General features: G+C 39.1%; 2 protein-coding genes across 2 annotated transcripts; one reads left to right on the top strand and one right to left on the bottom strand.

Annotated features, from left to right (window-relative positions):
• Window positions 1-230: 230 nt before the first annotated feature.
• Window positions 231-16999, top strand: LOC108669397 (transcription factor Sp8). Its single transcript, XM_018156718.2, has 14 exons — window positions 231-420; window positions 4193-4261; window positions 5272-5451; window positions 6008-6121; window positions 6346-6489; window positions 6936-7115; window positions 8727-8859; window positions 9362-9579; window positions 10084-10395; window positions 10813-11011; window positions 11832-12069; window positions 12304-12550; window positions 14098-14214; window positions 15482-16999. Exons 1-14 carry the CDS (start codon window positions 385-387, stop codon window positions 15635-15637), a joined length of 2343 nt encoding a protein of 780 aa, XP_018012207.1. The 5' UTR covers window positions 231-384; the 3' UTR covers window positions 15638-16999.
• Window positions 17000-17711: 712 nt separating this feature from the next.
• Window positions 17712-19999, bottom strand: LOC108669396. The gene is made up of 2 exons (XM_018156717.2): window positions 19445-19999; window positions 17712-19139 (listed from the first exon to the last, which is right to left on the bottom strand). Exons 1-2 carry the CDS (start codon window positions 19965-19967, stop codon window positions 18886-18888), a joined length of 777 nt encoding a protein of 258 aa, XP_018012206.1. The 5' UTR covers window positions 19968-19999; the 3' UTR covers window positions 17712-18885.
• Between the last annotated feature and the right edge of the window lie 318 nt (window positions 20000-20317).

Genomic DNA, 20317 nt, shown 5'->3' with positions numbered 1-20317 from the left:
AAATCTCATTTCAGTCAACAAAAATTGATCGCAATCTAGTACTTATATTCTCTTGCATTGTCAAAAAAATTGTTGTTATAGCATACAATATAGATTTTCCAACAGTTTAAGAATCTAAAATAGTATCATGCATCAATATGAAAATTTATGAATTTTTCTGGATAACGGAATAGAAAAATAAAGCTTCTCCCCCAGGGCGTAGTAATACTTCATTCACCAGGAGGCGAGATTCCACACTCAAATCTTCGCTGCGTCGCAGACGTGTGGTTGGAAGGTGCATTTATTATTTCTACGTCAAAAGTGAAGATCGTTCATCTGTTGAGTAATATTGCTATTCAGACTCGAAACATATTGTTTGGGTAATCATAAGCTATTAATTGAAAAATGAAGCAAGAAAACGGAGTGCAACAAAACGAAACGGTAAGCAAAGCGTTGAAGTTAGTAGGACTGTAGGAGGAGAGCTAATGGCGGTGCCCCGCCTTTGGAGGAGGGAGCCAAGGCTATCTTGACAGTACTTGGTGTTACCCTTGCACTGGCTCTGGGCACCTCCTTACACACGCCTTTCAAACGCCTCCTTCAATAAAAACGATTTCTTCTTTTCCATATCTTGAACATAATTACTTCTCTCGAACTTGCCTAAGTTGCCTTGCTAACTCGAAAGTTTCGCTTCCATCATACGCGTTACACTAGGTATGGACTATGGAGTCTTGGAGACTCTAGGTAGTCAACTATTCTTGAGCTTGGTTGTAAACTATACCATCAGCCATGTGCTGGATTTTTAGACTAAAGTAAGAACTAAATTTATACCTTTCTTTCAAATCCAAGGTCAAGTGATTAATTTAAACGCATACAATTTCATGTACCTACTTGTCAATTAAAAGGCTGGAAGCCATAAATATATTTATGAACACCAGTCTCAAATTATGGCGAAATATTCATTTACAAAAGGCCAGGCCAAATAATGCCAACAGCCAACCCTTGGTTGGTGGGTTGCAAGTTTCTAGATTTGCACCCATGAAACTGAAAGCATTGTCCTTTGACTCCTTGTCTCCTTTCATAGCCTAAGCTGCCTGATTCGCAGCCTGAAGCTGAAATAAGCAGTGGGAAGTGGGAACAGTAAATTAGGTAGCCGGTATGTCATTAGGCTATAAGTATGTCATGGATTATAATTTATATTATAATCCATTATCCATGGCCAATTGGGAATATCAGGCAGAATTTTTGCAATCTCATGGGTGAAAATGGACAAATTGCAGGGGTAATAGCAGAATTTGTGGGCAAAAATGTCATCTTCGTTATTAAATAAAATACTAAAAAGCTTAAAAAAACCACATACTTCTTGAGGACTAAAAAGTAGAAAATAAATTATGGCTAGCCCCAAAAAACGTGTGTTGGGCAGATTTATGATTAAAGCGAAAAGCACACTACACACAAATTTTGGAAATTTGATGGTGATCGTACTGCCTGACCCACATTTTTTGGGGCGAGCCATAATTTATTTTCTAGTTTTTAGTCTGCAATAAAAACATGTTTTTTTAAAGTTTTTTTAGTATTTTATTTTCTCCTTTTTAGTCCATTGCTAAACATAAAAAACGTTGTTGTGAGCCAATTTACTTGACTTGACATCCGTATCAATGATACGCAGCATCAGCGCCTGCTTGTCTATAATGTCAGTGCCCGCACGTCATACTATATATATTCTTTACTCAATTAAGCTAATTTAGGTCTCTAATTGCTAGTTTTTATGATTTATCTGAAATTGTTAGGCAAAAAAACCTGCATGCTGAATTTCAAATCTCTAGAGCAATCAGAAGTGGGCTAATTTTTGTTGTCAATGTTAACAACAAACAAACAAACCCGAAGCTGAGTAAAGAAAAACGTGTTATAAAAGGTCAAAAGGGGCTGTAAAAACGGACAAAATTGAATGTGAGCACAGGTGTTTCTGTCTCATTCATAATTGTCATTTTCCCAATTTTTATATTAGAACAATGGCATTTCATGCAATATGGCAAAATCATCATCAACGCAAAATGTATCAAAACCTGCAACTTCCAAGTCTCCTACTCCAGTATTGGTACATTGGGCTAAATTAAAAAAAATTGCATGTATAAAATTTGTTTAATGTGTCAATATGAAAAATTGCATGCTTAAAAGGGCTCTTACTTTGTGCTGAATAAATTGTGAAAGGACTGTAGGAAATGAAGTAATTATGATCAATCAGGGGCTTTTTTATCTCATTTGTGAGTGGATTCTGCTTGATTCACAACTTCACAAGCTTGGTCACCCACCATGAAAGTTCATGCAGTAGGGCTGCAAAAGCAAAGATTTCAGATTGACAGACTTACCCCAGGATTTGTACCAGTCATAGAAAACCTGGAAAGTCATGAAATTTGAATTTTCATTTTCCAGGCCTGGAAAGTCATTGGATTTCATATCAGGTTATGGAGAGTCATTGAATTTCTAAATAAAAGAAGAAAAAAAGTTTTTCTGTGCTGCATGTGTTAAACTGTTTGTGCAGTCTCATGTTTCCTGCGTTCCGATTGGTTCTCCAATCACGTGAGCTTGGTCACCAAGCTCAGTGGCATTGGACAACTTTTTGATCTGCAGTGGCAGCGTTCCATCCTTAGCATGCAATTTCTACATCACCATGCCTGGAAAGTGTAAATTTCATGACTTGTGGTTAAGAATAGAAGCTTATCGTGTCTGGCTTGGATGCCATCCAAAGCATGAAGGTATGGAAATATCATGTACATTGTGCTCAAAAGACTTAGATATGTCGAATATGGGGGCCCTGCTTGTGCAAACCATGACAAAGCTCCTAGAAATAAAATTTTACATAAATTTTAGCCAAGAAGTTGATGTAAAAGCAACCTCTTTGAATAAAGGGATTCTAGATAACTGAATTCAGAATACTAGGAATTAGGATACCTAGTACCGTAAAATGGGGTAACTTAGACCGGCGGGGTAACTTAGACCACTTTTCATTTTTTTAACAAAAACCCCCACAACTCAAAAACTATTTGACATAGAAAAATTTTGTCAATGGGGCATTTTTCATAAATTTTTCATTTTTCTCCAAGCCATCCTCCCATTTTTCGCAGAATAAAATCCAAATTATAAGAAAATTAGGAAAAACGCCATAAATATTTTGTAGATCTTTTATTTGTGAATCGAATGATATATGTCTCATTGTTGTAGCTTCAAAACTGTAGGAGATAGGTTTGCAGTGACAATAAGTTAACTTTTCAGTAGGGCCCAACAAAGTCGCGTGCACCTCAAAAATGACATTCAAGGGTGCAAGGTTGCAAAGACTAGATGATACTCTAGCTCAATTTCTGTCAAGGATGGTGTGAACGACGGCACAAGAACCATCCCATACAACTGCAGGCGGATAACTGAAGCACAGCGTGTTCAGACTAGCTATTTAAGTGTGTTACCGGTATTTTTGGCCTATCTCAATGGTAAAGAACTCTCGCGCCTAACCCTTTCGCGATCTGTCGTGAATGCATAAATCAACGTACAGAGATGGTTTTGGTACCATTTACATGTATTGCAAGAATATAATGTTAGTTGTGTTTATAAAGGTTCATTTCTAAAAATAGTTATTTTTTCCATTGATGTTCTTTATAGGAAAAAATCTTATGTGTTTAGTGATAAGAATCATTTGTCATTTGTTGCCAATTTGTGTCCTATATCACAATGATATGAGCTTGTCACCTATATAGATGTTATAATTTAGCTAATGAGCTAGTCACCTATATACACATTATAATTTAGCTAAACTATTGAATATAAGCAAAAATTGAATTTTTTCTGATGATCTAATGGTTCATTGCTAGTGAATATGCTGTAACATAACAGAAATTTATCTGTCAAATTGAATGCCTTTGCTGCTTGACATAACCTCCTACATGATTTAGCTGCCCGTGACTATGGAAATAAATTGGCATCATTAAACAATTTGAATGGTCATGCAATTATCTGAGGCATTGTAGTATGAAAGCAAATAAGCAAGCATACATAATCTTTAATTTCAAGCTAGAAATACATCAATTCTGGCCAGCCGATCTAAATAGGTAATCTTCAATAAATTTACTCAAAATTTTTATGATTCTTTTTTTTTTCAACCACATATTGGACATTCTCTTTCTATTCTCTAATATTTATGAAAAATTTTTATTCTCTACCTCAGAAATTTGAAATTCCATCCTGCAGTCCAGTGTCTTCTTCATTCTTGGCAGGCTACACTTCAAACTTGGTGGTAAATGAGGACTTAACATTGCTTACTGCTGATAAAATATTTTTTAAACAGAAAATGCCAAAGCTATGGTATTATCTGTCAAAAAATTCTGGAAAATAATGAAACCAAACACATATTTATACTTGTTATTAGTTGAGTTGGTATTGTTACATAATTACTTGTAATAAAATATTGACTTTTGGACTTCTGGGTATTCTGGATGGAAGTTTATTATCTTATATTTGATTTTAGTTGCTATGTTATAGTCACATGGGACTAAGCCTTTGTGGGGTAAGATATTACAGGACCATGGCAGGCATTCTCCTGGTTTCAGATACCGCCATCTCAAGTTGATAGTAGACTCTGTTAATGCATTAAATTAAATTCATTTTAGATTTTTTTTCTAAACTGTACTACAAATATAGGATTTCTGGTGATCAATAACCTTAATAATCAGATTGGGAAGGACTTGGGGAAAACATGACCAAAATGTTAATGAGCATGTTGTGTCATTTGTATTAGTAACTGAAAAAAACTTTGAATGTACCACAAGCTGGATTGGCACATTGGACTTTTGGCATTGCAGAATGTTTATGTGAAAACAATAAATTTTTTCTGAATCATTTTATGATAAAGCTGATTGTTTTTTATTCCAACTTACCTCAGATCCAGCTCATTTTTTCTGCATTTTAAGCTAGCATACTTCTAATAACTTTCAATATGTTACTGGGAGCCCAATGTACTTGTTTGCCTTTTGTTATATCCAACAATTTTCATTTATTTATGCCCAAAACAATACATTCTTGTTTGTGATTTTGGTGCTGTCTTCCCACATCCCTCCTATGTTTTTTTTTTTGTAGTTGAGAAATATTACATGTACCAGCTGTTATATATATATAATTTGAATATATTATATAATATAGGTGAAAATATAATTTTTGACATGTAATAGTTTATTTCAATCACATGAAGACTATCCATGCTGTTAATTTTCCTCATTTGCCATTTTGAATAAACTTTGTGTTGTGCAGGCATCCCCAATCACAGTATCAGCTGGAGATGTTGCTCAAGGACAGATCATCTCGGCCAATGGCCAGACATATTCTGTCATGCCTCAGGCTGCAGTTCAGATGCAGACCATCACCATTGATGGCCAGGAAATTCTCTACATACCTTCTGGCATGCAAGCAGCTCAAGCTCACCAGCAAATGGTGAGTGTCTTGTCCATGTAATGACAATTGTTTCAACCACTTGAATTATTCTTTGAATCCAATTCTGCTTCCTCTTGGAATAGGAAAAAACATCATTGTCTAAGCTTTTATATGTTAGCTTATTAATAGCTGGGGGCAATTGTTGAAACATTTAGCAACTCAAGCAAATTCTGTTGTATACCCTTTGAAGACTAAGAGTTGAACAACTGTAGGTGCCAGGATTGGTATGGTAGATGTATTAAATAATGTTTTAGGCATTTAAGTGACTACTCATAAAGAAACAAAATAGGCAGTTTAGTCATATATAGTACTTTTAATAAGATTATGAGGATCAACACCAACTTCTCAAATAGAATTCTGATGAAAATTTCTTAACATTTAATGTTGTTGGCTAGCTTACCAAGGGTGACAAATTAAACTGAGACACATAAAAGTTCAGCTGTGTCAGTTTTCAATAGGCAAATGAAGTGTGAAGGCTGTATTATATAGACTATTATGGTGACAACTGTGCTGACACAAAGCATTAGAGTCAAGAGACGTTGTTGGTGATGTTCAGGCAGTGCAGCTGGGAGGTACAACACAGGCGCTACTTGCACCCAATGGGCAGCTGATGCGCGCCACGTCGGTGCCCTCCATCATACAGGGCACTGTGCAGCAGCAGCAGCAACAAGTGAGACTCGTCTCAGTCTTGAGAATTTATTTGCTTATCTTAAATTTCTTTGTCCTAATTTTGTTAACGGGAGTAAAAATCTTATGGAATTAAAGGTTTATTGAGTTAATTATGAATGATTTGCACAGGCTGCCCTTGCCGTTGCTGCTCAGCAACAACAACAGCAAGTGACTCTGAGAGCTGCCCCAGCAGCTACGTCAACAGCATCGCAACAACAACAACAGCAGCAGCAACAACAACAACAGCAGCAGCAATTACAACAGCAGCAGTTACAGCAGCAACAGATGCAGCAACTACAGCAACAGTTGCAGCTTCAGTTTCAACAACAACAACAGACTGTGGGCGCTGCTGGCCAATTGGGATCACAGGTCTGGAAAGTTTATTCCAATTAGTCGTGATATTTCAAATTTTTGGCCTTCAATTGACTGCACTTGAGGCACTTACATTGCAGCTATCAGACTGTAGTGCAGGAGTGACCACATTGCTGGGCTCTGGAATTGGTTATTGCCATAATATGTAATGTTTTGTGTCTAGACAGAAAAAGTTTGTTGCTTATAAAATCATGCCATGTTTTTTTCTGAATTTCCAAACTAATGTCCTTCATACAGTGACGTTAATTTGCCGACTCAATAGAAGGTATTTGATGTGAAATTGTCAGAGCAGATAATGATAAGCAACCTTTTTTTAAATATTGTAACTCTTATAATGAAGCGCCTGGCATTGTCACATTGTATGGATACTAAAACGCTGCAATATTTATTTGTGGCTTCATAAGCAATTGCCTGTGTGACGCTAATGGCTTGGGTGTTGACAGATCATCCAGCTGGGAGTGGGAGGGATGGGTCAGACCATCCCCCTGCAGGTGCCCGTGTCAGGAGCTGGAGGAGGCAGTGTACTGCAAACTATCCCCCTGCAGCTGCCCTTTGTGCAGAACATGATGGCTGGCACCACAGCCACCGCCCAGGGCATCCAAGTCTTCCCACAACTAGCCCAGGTGAGGGGCATCTCATTACCTTTGTTATGTTCTTGCCAGCTAACCCAGCAGGGGTCGCACGCTATAAACTGATAGATAAAAAATGTCTTAGCTTTGGACATTGTTTATTTGAATAAGAATCCTATCAATGAAGTTCATTTTCTTAAATATAATTAACAAAAACTAATTACAGCCTCTCTTCTCAGTAGGAGTAAGGTAAACATTACTGCCCAAGAAGACCAGCAACCACTGATTTCGCCCTAAATAGTAAACAGACTGCTTAGCGCTCGTTTTTATTCAAAAATAAAAATAGTTATGATTGTCAGCAATTTCAGTAGTGACAAACAAGCAAATATTTCCATTAAGAGCATAAAATCAACACTAATAACGCCAAATAAATAAATTATGTCCAAAATTTGTTTACCCTACATACGAGTACCTATGTAACTGGTCGCGCAGAATACATATATAATCCGCGGACTTTGGTGAGCTCTTGCTACAAAATACCCTCGTAACTGGCACGCACGCGATTTTGAGCGTTTTTCTTGAACATTCAATTATAAGTAGCTGGACGCACTAGAAGTTGAAGCTTGTGCTTCTTTTATCACGATTTCGAACGCATGAATTACGTATGTAATCCGCAAGACTACTGCAGGGTTAAACTGCAATAGGTTTGATGCCGGTAATTTTTCCATTCTACTTTGAGGAACCTTTGGTCTAAGGATGCATAGAGCATTATTGAAGCTATTTGTATGTCAAACCTTTACTGATCAAGTTATTGTTAATGGTAACTAAAAACCTTGCTGACCATGTCCCAGGTTTGAGTTTGATCCTACATTATCATGCCTCGGGCGTTCCTCTCCAGCTGAATTAAAATATGAGCACTTAAAGTAAAGTTGTTTCTCAGACTTCTAAATTGATGTTCCTTCTGCATGTCATTAAAATATGGGTCTAAAATTATGAAAATGAAGTTTTGTGACTAGTGACCTGAAAGCAGTATGTAACTAATTTTTTTTTCATCATTTTTAATGGGGTTTTCAACTGCAATTTACTCCTTCAGTATGCAAAACCCTGAAAAATGCTCAAGTTAGTCTAAGAATTTGTCATACTTTCTATTACTACCAGAATAAGAACTTGGATATCCAGAACTTAAATTTCTAGTTTCCTACGTTCAAGCGTTAAGGCCTAGTAACTATTGTTGCCATATTCACACAAAATGGTAAGTAGCTCTCTCTAGCTTTCCAGAATCACGGTGTTCAATATTCATCTTATTTGTTATCACAAAGAACTTATTATGTTCGGATCGAAATTTTTAAGTTGGTGTGAAAGTTATGATTGTGTGAAGCCAAAAACTGTGGGTTTTTTTGTTGCTGGTGCTGAATGTAACCTGGGAATGAAAAACTCCAAATAATATTTCAGAATTTTTTTCTATAATTTTCTTTATATGATCTTTCATGAAACTGTATTAGGTGCTTATTCTTTGATTGTGAGTTATATGCGCAGAATGTTGCTTTGCTCAGTTCTGTGTGGGCTTATCACTGTATTAATCGTGGTTGTATTGTCAGCCTTTCTAAACACCATTTCTGTGCGAAACGTCCACCCAGCCGTGAATTGAGTTGCTATGTTTTACAGATGTCACCACAGCCTCAGCTGGCGCACATAGTTCTGCCTAACGGGCAGCTGCAGCAGGTGCAGATCATGGCGGCAGCAGCACCTGCTGGCCTCACCAGCGCTGCAGGAGTAGTTTCCTTTGGACAACTTGCTGGTCAGTTGCTCGCTATTCATTTTTCTTGTGGTGTTCAATATTTAACTTTAATATAATAAACTATTTGTATAAATGTATTTAATACATTATTTTGAATGATATAGAAAACTCAGTTTAATATTTGTAATATTGAAATATTTTTATAAAAGTTGGAGAACTACTCAACTACATATTTGACCTGCCTGTGCAAACTAGTTTATAAAAATGTCCTCACATTATTATGAGCCATTGCATAATCTGAACTGCAGTGACTTTCTTTAATAGCTACAGTTTTGTTGTCAAAGATAGTTTCATTGTCAAATGTATCCGGAATCGTCATGCCCTCATGCTGGTAGCCAATTTTACCCCTAATGCTACCCAAAAACACCATAATTCGGCCACTGTTGCTTCATTCGCGTTATACAATGAGGAAATTTTTGGCCAAACTTCATTGAAAGTAGGTATTGCTAATGATTGTTTATATGACTGTGCCACGTTGATGGAGCTATCATTTGACTAGGAGGCGCTGGAGGCTTGGTGGCAACCAACAATGGGGGTGTTGTGAGTGGCTCGACGGGGGCTGGGGTCACCTGGACCACCACAGCCTCCACGACTCCGTCACTGGGTGTGCCCGGAGGGTCGCCCTCGCAAGAGGAAAAGCCTCTTGATGCTCTCGCTGCCACCACTGCAAGCGCCGTCCAGCAGCAGATACTCACCAACGTGGCTGCTGCTCACGCGCAGGTACAATTACCTTGCGTTCATTTCCTGAACTCACTTTACTCATGCCTGCACACCATGTGCTGCCTTTACTGTTTCTTTACATTCTCACCATGTACACAATGTTTTTCTCTTAGTTTAGAATTCACCCCCAAAACACTATTTTTTGGCATATCGGCTTTGCATATATCAGTCAAGTTAGTTTCAAAAATTTCTCTTGTAAATTCCTGAGCTCGTTATGGTGTGTAGCGTGCGCGACTGCTAAAGTTCCATTTAACTTTTTGCTGTGTATGCTGAGCTAATTGTGCTGCATGGAAACACAGTTTTTCTGTGCCTGACTTATTACAGGTACATGTTTATCACACACGCATTCAGCACTTATAACGAAGTAACTTTTTTGGATGCTCTCATCAAACATAGTGCATGCATTTCATTCAGTTTCAAAGAATTTAACTCCCATAATTAGAGTAACCTGAATAAATTGTCAGGCCTGATTTCTTCCATGGATGATATATTTTTCTGGAGCAGGTGAACGGCGGCACTGGGCCTGGTGCCAGCAGTCAGGCAGCTCAGCAGCAGGTCGCTACTTCTGTTCCCCGTAATACGTCAAACACCAGTCAACAACAGCAGCAACAGCAACAACAACAGCAGCAGCAGCAGCAACAACAACAACAACAGCAGCAGCAGCAGCAACAACAACAACAGCAGCAACAACAAGCGGCAGCCTTAGCAGCTCAGCAGCAATTGGCGGCAGCGGCTGCAGGACAAGGCCTGCAGATGCCGTCCCTGCAGGTGATGCAGCCTGGGCAGCTCTTCCACCACATCCCTGGCATCGGACATGTGAGTGCGAGGGATAAAATAAAATTTTTCTGGACCTTCCAAATGAGCAACGTTTAGCGGCGAGCGGCGTCCATAATACTTATCAATTGCGTGCATGCATTTGGCATGGACTGAAGATCCTCTAGACCCCATATTCTCCATTGTTTTGGGTACACAACGACTTGTGTTCGCCACTTTGTTACTCCATTGTTTGAGATGCAGGTTGTGTCTTTTTCTAGCTGTTATATGTGCATCTCAATGTTAATTTCATAACTTTCTTAGTTCTCTATCAGCAAGCAGCATTTATTGGCGACCGACTCTGCAGTAGGATATTGACTTGAATTAGCATGGCAGGTGCAGGAACGTTCCGACTAGTACCCTACTAGGAAAGAAGTGCCTAGTACGTTCCTAGTAAGAAACTAGTAAAAAACATTGCAGGTGCAAGTGGTGAGCGCGGCAAATCTCTCTTCGCTGGCCGGAGGACTGCCCATCTCCCTGGCAACACTGCAGCAGACGGCAGCTGCAGGCGCTCCCCCTGGCACCATCTTGGCCGCCCAGCAGCCACAGCAGACGAGCATCACCACTGCCGGCACGCCACTGCAGGGGCACTTGCTGCCAGGAGGCGCTCAGATCATAAGTAAGTTGCAGTGGTGGCTCGCCCAAGTAGTGGCTCATTTAAGCAGACCTTTACTGTGGCAGTAGTTAACTCAAGCAGCTTGCCAGTAGACATCTTTGTTGTAAAACAACCACTCGGGGCCGAGCGAGAGTGACTCATTCTGACACAAGTACACTGTACTGTATCTACGCTACATGACGTATTTTTCCACATTTTGCTACTCCGACCGCTACATACTTTGAGAACCTCCAGTATCAGATAACTGTGTATTAGCATCATTACTATTCAAAATAGTTCTGTCGTGTTGCTTATCTCATAAGAAATCTTAATAAATTTTACATGCCTTACCGCCGCACGGTATGCGGTATCCGATTTCGGGTCTCGTTGTGGGATTAAGTTGTTATATAGGCAGGATTCCATGCAATTTCCTGCTCTGTCACTCACAAGTGGATGACTTACGTCTAGTGAAGGTAACCCATTGATACTCGTGTCATTGCGTTTGTTATTGTTCACCTGTCCTCACTCCGTTTCCTGTTCCTCTTTGGTGCGAATTCTGCTCCTTTCACGCCCGTTTCAGCAGTCTAGCTTTCCTCTCTTTAGACGATGAATGAATTTAGATTAGCGAAGTGTACTGATTGAGACCTTCTTCTGGGTCAGTGTAGCTTCTTGTGCGATTTCTTATGCCAGATGACTTCACAGCTAACGCTTTAATAAACCTTTGTTTTTATTACGCTGGTACTGTATTATCAGTCAAATGTGGTAACGATCGTGATTTGTATTGTCAGTAGATCACAATAACGTGTATTACCCTTACATACGATGATGTATATGGTATATGCAGGCCTGCCTGGTGATGGTGTGGACGGAACCAGCAAGTGGGGAATCTTCTCCCCCTCTGCCCAGCTGGTCTCCCCCCTCCCCACCGTTGCGAGCTCCCCGGTCACGACTATCGCGCAGCAGCAGCAACAGCAACAACTCCTCGTCACCAACGTCGCCAACACTCTAGCGGGCGTGCCACAAGCATCTGATCCCCTCCAGTTGGAAGAAGAGCTTACTGAGCCGCGCACGCGTCTGAAGAGGTAGACTTACCACCCGTGCCTTCTCTTTGTCTCCCTTAACAGTTGTTCTCGAGTACTGATCCCTGAACTTTTTTACTTTGTCTCCCTTATAGTTGTTCCTGCTTGTTTGCTGGTTTCAGTTATTTGCTATAAGGTTAGAATTTGTCGGCATTTGATTCAATATTGTACATTTTAGCTGTGAATACTCTGCAATTCATTAAATTACTTTTGAGTTAACGTTTGATTCACGTTTAGGGTGGCTTGCACTTGCCCCAACTGCCGCGACGGGGGCATTAACAACGAACGCGGGGAGCCAAGCAGCAGCAACGGCCTGGGCTCGACCAAAAGACGTCAGCACATCTGCCACATCCCGGGCTGTAACAAAACTTACGGCAAGACTTCCCATCTCAGAGCCCATCTACGGTGGCATGCTGGCGATCGTCCCTTCGCCTGCTCCTGGATGTTCTGCACTAAACGCTTCACGCGTTCTGACGAGCTGCAGGTGTGTACCCATGTCATTCAGGTCAGCGAATAAGCCGCATCTCCATTATTGAAAGCTGCATTCATGAACTAGGGTGGCTTGATCAGAATTAGTATATTGTATACGCAAATCATAATCGGAAGAATATTTTCTTGTGCCATTGAGTGTGGCACAAAAACTACCTCCGTCTGGCCTGTTTGGATTATGCGCGCGATACCCAACCGCAATGGCATGTTGCTTCCAAAACAGGGTTGGCGATTTTTTTGATTTTTTTAAAAAAATCAAAAAAATCAAAAATCAATGATTTTTTTGATTTTTTCATGATTTATTTGATTTTTTTGATTTTTTCAACTTTTTTGTCTTTTTGAAGTGTTATTTTTTATGTTGCAATTAGCCTATTAACAATAACAGTATATGGATCATAATGGATGGCTAAAAAGGGCACTTATTGCCTTCAATAATGGCCAACAGGCCAAGGTGGTGTTTACCACTTATATTGCGAGACGTGTGGTTCCAGCAGGATGGGGCTACAGCTCACACAGCCCGAATGTCACCCAATGTTTTGAAACACATGTTTCCCAGAGGTCTGGCGTCTCTGAGGGGTGATTTACACTGGCCTGTGAGGTCACCTGATTTGAGCATTTGCAATTTCTTTCTTAGGGGACATCTAAAAGAGAAGTTCACAAGTTGCCCTCACACCCTACCACAGCTAAGGGGATGGATTATTGCAGCAGATGTTATGGCCATACCTTGTCATATGTGTGAACATGCTGTAGGAAACTTCTGAGAACGACTCCAACAGTGTGATGCAGCTAACAAACCCATCTTCCTGATATTGTTTTCAAAACATAAGTATTTTAAATGGTATGTTATGCTAATCATGAGGAAAATAAACTTTCTTCTTTATGTACCTCCATTACTCTTTTATTTCGCCCCAAAACTGTTCAATCAGTTCTGCCCCACCCTGTATAAGCTAGCTAACACATTTAAATTGTATATTGTAATCAATATATATATCAAATAGTTAAAGACTACTTATAGCCTTATAAGAATTAGCTAAGCTGTTAGCTACGTACAATGTATTGCACACTTGATGCCTCTGTACCAAAAACATTCAATTTATTGGAACCTAATACACACTAAAGGCAACAAGTTTATATACCAATTTGTCATTCATAGTACATTTATACTAAAACATGAATAACAATACCTCAATATAAATTAAAGACTACCACTCAATATATTTAAATATATGAAAAAATCAAAAAAATCAAAAAAATCGAAAAAATCAAAAAAATCAGGATTTTTTTATAAAAAAATCAAGTGATTTAATCACATGATTTAATCATTTTGATTTAATCATTGCCAACCCTGTTCCAAAATATCACTTTTACATATGTTTGGATTAAATCGGTCAATTGTCATATGCAGATGTTAAAACTCAATGTGTGCATACATTTGCTTTCAATCAATGCAGCCAAATATTTCTTTAGATAATTGGTTTGGGGTATCTATTCCGCTTTTTTCTTTCTCAATACAAAGTGCAAGCATTTTTTGTTGCGTTACAGAGACACAAACGCACGCACACCGGAGAGAAACGCTTCAATTGTACAGAATGTGACAAGAAATTCATGCGGTCCGATCATCTCTCCAAGCACATCAAAACTCACTCAGCCAAGAAGTCTGTAAGTATTTAGTTTAAACTTATTCTTGCCGTATTGGTTGCTTAAAGTCGAGGGCATCTTTTTTCCTAGACACTCGCTGTTGCTTAGCTGTCTGGCTGAACTTCGAAGCGACTGGGAAAAAGAGTTCAGACGTTGTGCCGCCTCACCAGCATGAACTGCAGATGTTCTGAATTGACTGTAGAGTGACTGTTGAATTCTTGGAGCTCGGTCAAGTAAAATTTTACTGTGAAAATGGAAATAAATTCTCTGGACCTGAGCTCACTGGAGCAAGCATAATGCTCAAGTACCTCACAGCTACTACCGAAAATTTTGAACTTGATATTCACCCGCCTCAGTAAAGTAAAACTCTTTTACAAATTTTATATAAAGAGGCATACAAATGTCAACTCAAGTGCTCCGCGGCTTAGAAAGTTAAACTATTATGCACAACCCCCTCAGGGGGGACTTCTGACGTGTGTCTGTGCTCGTCAGAAGTCCTATGGGATTTCGCGTTCGTAGGGGGATTGTTCCTGAGCGCCCCACCGCTGAGCTCACGGTGTCTGACTGTAGGTCTCAGTTGTAGGGTTAAGTTATTATGTAGGTAGGATTCATTACATTTCCCTTCTCTGTCTCTCTCGTGCTCATCGTGCTCACGGTGTCTGACTGTAGGTCTCAGTTGTAGGGTTAAGTTATTATGTAGGTAGGATTCATTACATTTCCCTTCTCTGTCTCTCTCGTGCGGGAGGCCGACGTCCCGTGTAAGCGACCTCTTGTTCGAGTGTCTTCGTTTCTGTTGCTTTTCACCTGTCCCTCCTTGTCACTTCGTCTCTTTGAGATGCTAACGCTGCTTCTTTCGAGCCAGCTTCAGCGGGCTGGACATCTGAGACCTTCCGCCCCCTTGCGGGTGATGAATAATTGAGACCTTCCACCTCTATGGTGATGTTCATCTTGACTTTCTGTGCGAGATAGCTAAATAGCTGAAGCGCTAGTAAACATTTGGCCACTAAACTAACTAACTAACTATTATTCACAAGAGTTATTAAGAATACTTTGCTTGCCGTGCTATGGCAAATAAAGAAATGTTAAATGAAGTATTTGTAGTTCTAACGAAGTATTTGGGAATATTGCCTTAGTTGGCAATATTCCCATATTGCCTCGACACTTCTAAATGTCATTCCTACTACTGTGTGTTGCCTGTTTCTTAAAAGTGTCTTCTTAAAAAAGCATCTAATAACTGAATTCTCTGTACTATTGTAAAAGCTAATACGTGGGACTCGCGTGTGTACAGAGCGCACCTTCAGTGGTGGAAAGTTCCGACAGCAGCGGCCACTCATCAGACAATGACGGCGACAGCAAGATGCTGATCACGCTCCCTCCTGACGCCGGCGGTGACCCCCTCAGCATTCCGGTCACTCTCGCTGATGACGCATCGTCCTCTCAGTGAACGTACCTCAATTAATAAAGCTTATATATTTAAGTGTAGAATATCTTTTACGTCTCGATGATCTGCTCAAATGTCGTGTAAAAATTTTCGTTAGTTACAAGCATTTGTGAATGTAGAATCTTGATCAATTCTTAAGCTTATTCAATTATTCACTGGACAAATATTTGTTTATGATAAGACAATACAATAAGAACTTTTATGAATTGAATTGAGTTTGTTAACTAAATGCTAATTAACAAGAAAACTAACTGTGCGTTGAAGTAACGTGTGAAAAATTTTAACTGAGAGGTTGAAATGTTGATATATCATTGTTACTTCGAAAAACACTTGCAGTTTTCCAGCAGTTTGCTAGATTCTCTAGCCCCTAATCACTACTTTTGAATTTAAAGTGAATTGCTGTATTTTGGGGAGGTCTCACTGCCACGTGCGGGCGGCCTCACTGCCGCGTGATATGCTTTATTGCGATAGGGTACGCATTAAAGTGTCATTCAAAGGCATGAGTTCGCTATGCATACATTCGGTATCCTGGTTGGTGATGGGAGCTCCTGTCCCAAATATTATATTAGAAACAAACGCGTTGCACACGCTGCATCACGACGCTTCGTTGGCAGCTGCTATGGAATCTTATTTTCATATGTTATTCATGCGTGCTACGGCAAGGAAGATCATTCGAGTTCCCGCTGAATATTGTGTTAAAGGCAAGAAATTTGCTTCAATATGCTGGTGTGAAATGTGTGTAAAATGTTCATTTAAAATTTGTGTACAGTGTTTTGTAATTTTATTCGGATTGAATCAAGTTTCGTTGGTCGTGTTTTACGTTTACATCCAATAAATCCGTGTACTCTAGTCGTGCCCCAGGTGATGTTACAGCGAACCGAACTTTGAGTTAGTTTTATGAATATTCATGCAAGAATATTAACACGGTTGTTGGTGGTCATAGATTCAGGTCTTTGTTGACTATTCGAAGCTGACTTTGTTTCCGCGTTGCATCCTTGATCTCCGTATGATGTACACGCGTACATTTTGAGGGTGAAGTGGACAAAGCTTCGATCTGACAAACTCTGATGTAAATTGTGTGTTAGTTACCGGCGGTGCAGCTGGCGTCTCTACACATTTCTAATTAGAAAAATCAAACGTATAGTTATGGAAGTTATGACGATTTTAACTCGTTTCGTCCGAAAAAGAACCTCCCAAGTTCTATCTGTTTCTTTTGTGCGCAAATCGCTATTTTATGTTATTATAAACATTTTGTACAGATTTTTCATCTTCTACTGGCTAGGCCTAGTCTTGCTATCAAGTCACGTGTACCTGATCAACATATTCTTCACGATAAATATCGTTGAATTTAAATGATTTCATTTGTTCCGATTTTTCAAACCTTATTTTGACGAGAACATATGGTTCGAGTTCTGGAAATCTGAGACTAAGCACGGTGTTCTGTTCCCGAATTCTACTTCACGGAAGGCATTTATGACGTTGCCATATAGTTCGCTGAGGTGGGCGAGAGACGAGGAATTTTGGGCGAGGAGGAGGGAGAAGTAGAGATTCCGACCGGCAAGACGCTGTTTACAAGCAGACGGGGGCAGCGAATTGACAAGAATAACACATGGTTCTTAGCCACGTGACGGAGGTTGACATGGACAAGTAGAGAAGAATGATGGGTCCAGACTCACGAGGGAACTGGCAAAGCAGTGTTAATTGATATGCAAAGAGGAATCGGATAGACGGAAAAGATGTTGCGTGCAAAAAAAAGGGAGTTATGTTAAAAACGAATACATTTACATCTGAATGTACAAAGCCATGGGTTAGCATAGGGCAGTGTGGCAAGCTGATATTCTCTTCGATGACGATGAACGAAATTATATGCAGGCAGCCCCCGATAGAGCGTGCAATCATTTCCACACGAAGATGACTTCACTACCTTAGCAACACTTCACGACCTGATCGCCTTCGCGCGCTTGATACAGACGTCCTTGAGGCAGTCGAGCTATATTCCAGCATTGGTAGAAGAAATGCTAGACGTCTAAATTTTATTCCGGGCAAGTACAGCGTCAAGGAGAATTAATAATCTCGGTGGCATGAATCAAGTGCTTCTTTTCCTCTTTACATTACGCTATGTTCGCAGGGCAATTTGGAATTGCCATTGGGCAGAATAAGGGCATCTTGTTGTACCTTACATGAGATTAGAGAAGTGCAGAAGGGATACTGATTTTAAAGACCTCAATTTATATGATATAAGAGCATGAGAAATAATTATGTAAGTTTTTAATGCCTTCTTTGGTTAATCTCGCATATACCTATTACCAAGGCTGCATTGCCGAAAAAAAATAGAAAATTTATTTTGATTTTCTCCATTCCCACTTGAACTTCTTGTCTTCAAACTTGGCGCCGTCAGGAAAGATCATTGGAAAAGATCTCAACATGACTAAAACAGATGAGAAATTACCAAGGCATGAAATGACGAGGAAATGGACGGTGAGCCCTCAACAAAGCTGGTATAGAGAGCAAACAACGTCTAAGTATTACGGCACTGGCGGTGTTTACTGTTATTTGGATAAGCTGCAAAATACGTCATTAGACATGCATCAGATGACCGTGGGCGAAAAAATTGTGCTGATCGACATTCTTGAAGTACATTACAACTAAGTACTGTGTTGATACTTTCACAAGTCTAAACTAAACAAAGCCACCGTTATACACTGGCAACATCAGTAACTTCGTTGCAACGTAATAGTTATGACAAGGAGATGCCGGTTATCATTGAACATAAAATTAATTTTCTTCCATCAAAATCTTGACTCACTCTTTGGTGCTTAATTATGTTCCTTTCTACATCTATCATTTTGTAAGCTCAACCAAAATCCTGCTGCATCAAACAATATATATTTGAGTATAAAATATATCCGTACAAGCGCACATTGAAATAAAATCATGATTTCAAAATTAAATGAAATATTCCGAACAAACAATAAACGGTTAATCAAATTGATCCACAAAAAGGCTATTGGTGAGAGAAATGGGACAATAAGAACAGAAATCAATAATACTAGAATACAAGTACAAGTTCCACTGTAACTGCCTCTACAAAGAAGCAAATAAAGATACATACAAAAAATAATATCTAGAATCAAAATTAACCTAGAATCACCTAATTCCTTGAGTGGGCAGCAAAATATATTAGGCAGTTAAAACTGCCAAGTTAAAACATCTAGGTCAAGTAAAAAATTATTGAAAAGTTGACCAGATTTTCAGTCGACATCATTAACATCGAATGCTGTTAGGTTTTTCTTTGGAGATGAGGGTGGCACGTCATTGACAGGAGTAGGCACTTCCGTGTGTATGGCGGCCTTCAGGTCTTCGATGGGATGAAGGAACGATGACAGCGCCTGCATCTGCTCAGCACTGTGAGTCTGGCGTAGGAGCTCCAAGTCTGCACTTGAGATCCAGAATGTGCCACAGGGCCCACACTGACAACCCTTGCTTAATTTTTCAGGTGCATGATCTGAAATCAGTAGCAAAATTAATTGCAGAACAGTATTTTATACAATGAGTATTCCAATATGTTTGGCTCCTGTCCATTTCATGCAGTGCGCTTGGTTCCTACAAGGTTGTAACCATTATTATAATATTTCCACAGTAAAAAATTGTTGAAAAATTTAGATAGAATGACTTCAAAATAAAGATGGTTAGCATGGTAAATCATTCACCTACCTGCAAGGTTCAAATGCTTGTAGATAGTTTAAACGAATTACAAATATTTTTTCAAAACTTTAAATCAAGAAACATGAATTAATAGTGACTACTGACCTGATGAATTTGAGTCCATTTCTTCTTGATTGTTATTATAGTTATTTTCTAGAGCTGGTTGTGATCCTGCAAGGGCCATTTGATTCTCATCATCATCATTAGGGCCTACATTTTCTTTGGAGCGTGAGCTGGAAGAATCTCTTGAAGCAAAACTTTCATGTTCTTCTTCCTCTTTGTTTGGGTTGTTGTTTTCCAAAGCTCTTGCTTTCATTTTTTCTTTTTTAAATTTAGTGTACAATTTCTTGTTTGACTTCATTAATTCAGAATTTCGTTCCTCAAGCTTTGCTACTTTTTCAGTGGATGCTTTATCATTCATGGACAAGCTCTTGTTCTTCAAATCAAGTTTTGATGTCTTTTTTGCCAATACTTCCATTTTATCTGATAAAATCTTGTTCTTATGCTCAAGTTTTCTTATTTTGTCTACATATGAGTCCACTTTCCCAATTAAATGCCTGTTTATTGATTGCTGCTCATCTATTTCTCCCTTCAAATAAAGCATATGCAGAAACAAGTCCAAATCCATTGTTTAAGGTTTGAAATATTTTGGACCTGCACATAAATAACATCAGAAGTTTATAGACAAAAATTTTACACAGTTGACAATTTTTTGAAAATTTTGAATACACCATGTCATTTAAACATAAAAAACTTTCTATGGCAAAGATAAAAAGGTTGCACTGCAATTTGTCAGAAACGAGTAAACCTTGATCTATTACAGTTTTTGATCATGACACTGATAAAAGCTGAGATGGAAACCACCTATAACATGATCATTAATTATCTTGCACTAGTCTGCACTGCAAGTCTTCCTGTTGCTTCTGACATGAGATTATGGGAAACATTGATAACAATCAGTATGATGCTGAGTGGTAA

The sequence above is a fragment of the Hyalella azteca genome, unplaced genomic scaffold (assembly GCF_000764305.2).
Source record: "Hyalella azteca isolate HAZT.00-mixed unplaced genomic scaffold, Hazt_2.0.2 contig17852, whole genome shotgun sequence".
In the NCBI taxonomy this organism is placed as follows: Eukaryota; Metazoa; Arthropoda; class Malacostraca; order Amphipoda; family Hyalellidae; genus Hyalella; species Hyalella azteca.
The sequence above is the reverse complement of the archived record's forward strand: the minus strand, read 5'-3'. Positions and strand labels throughout refer to the sequence as shown.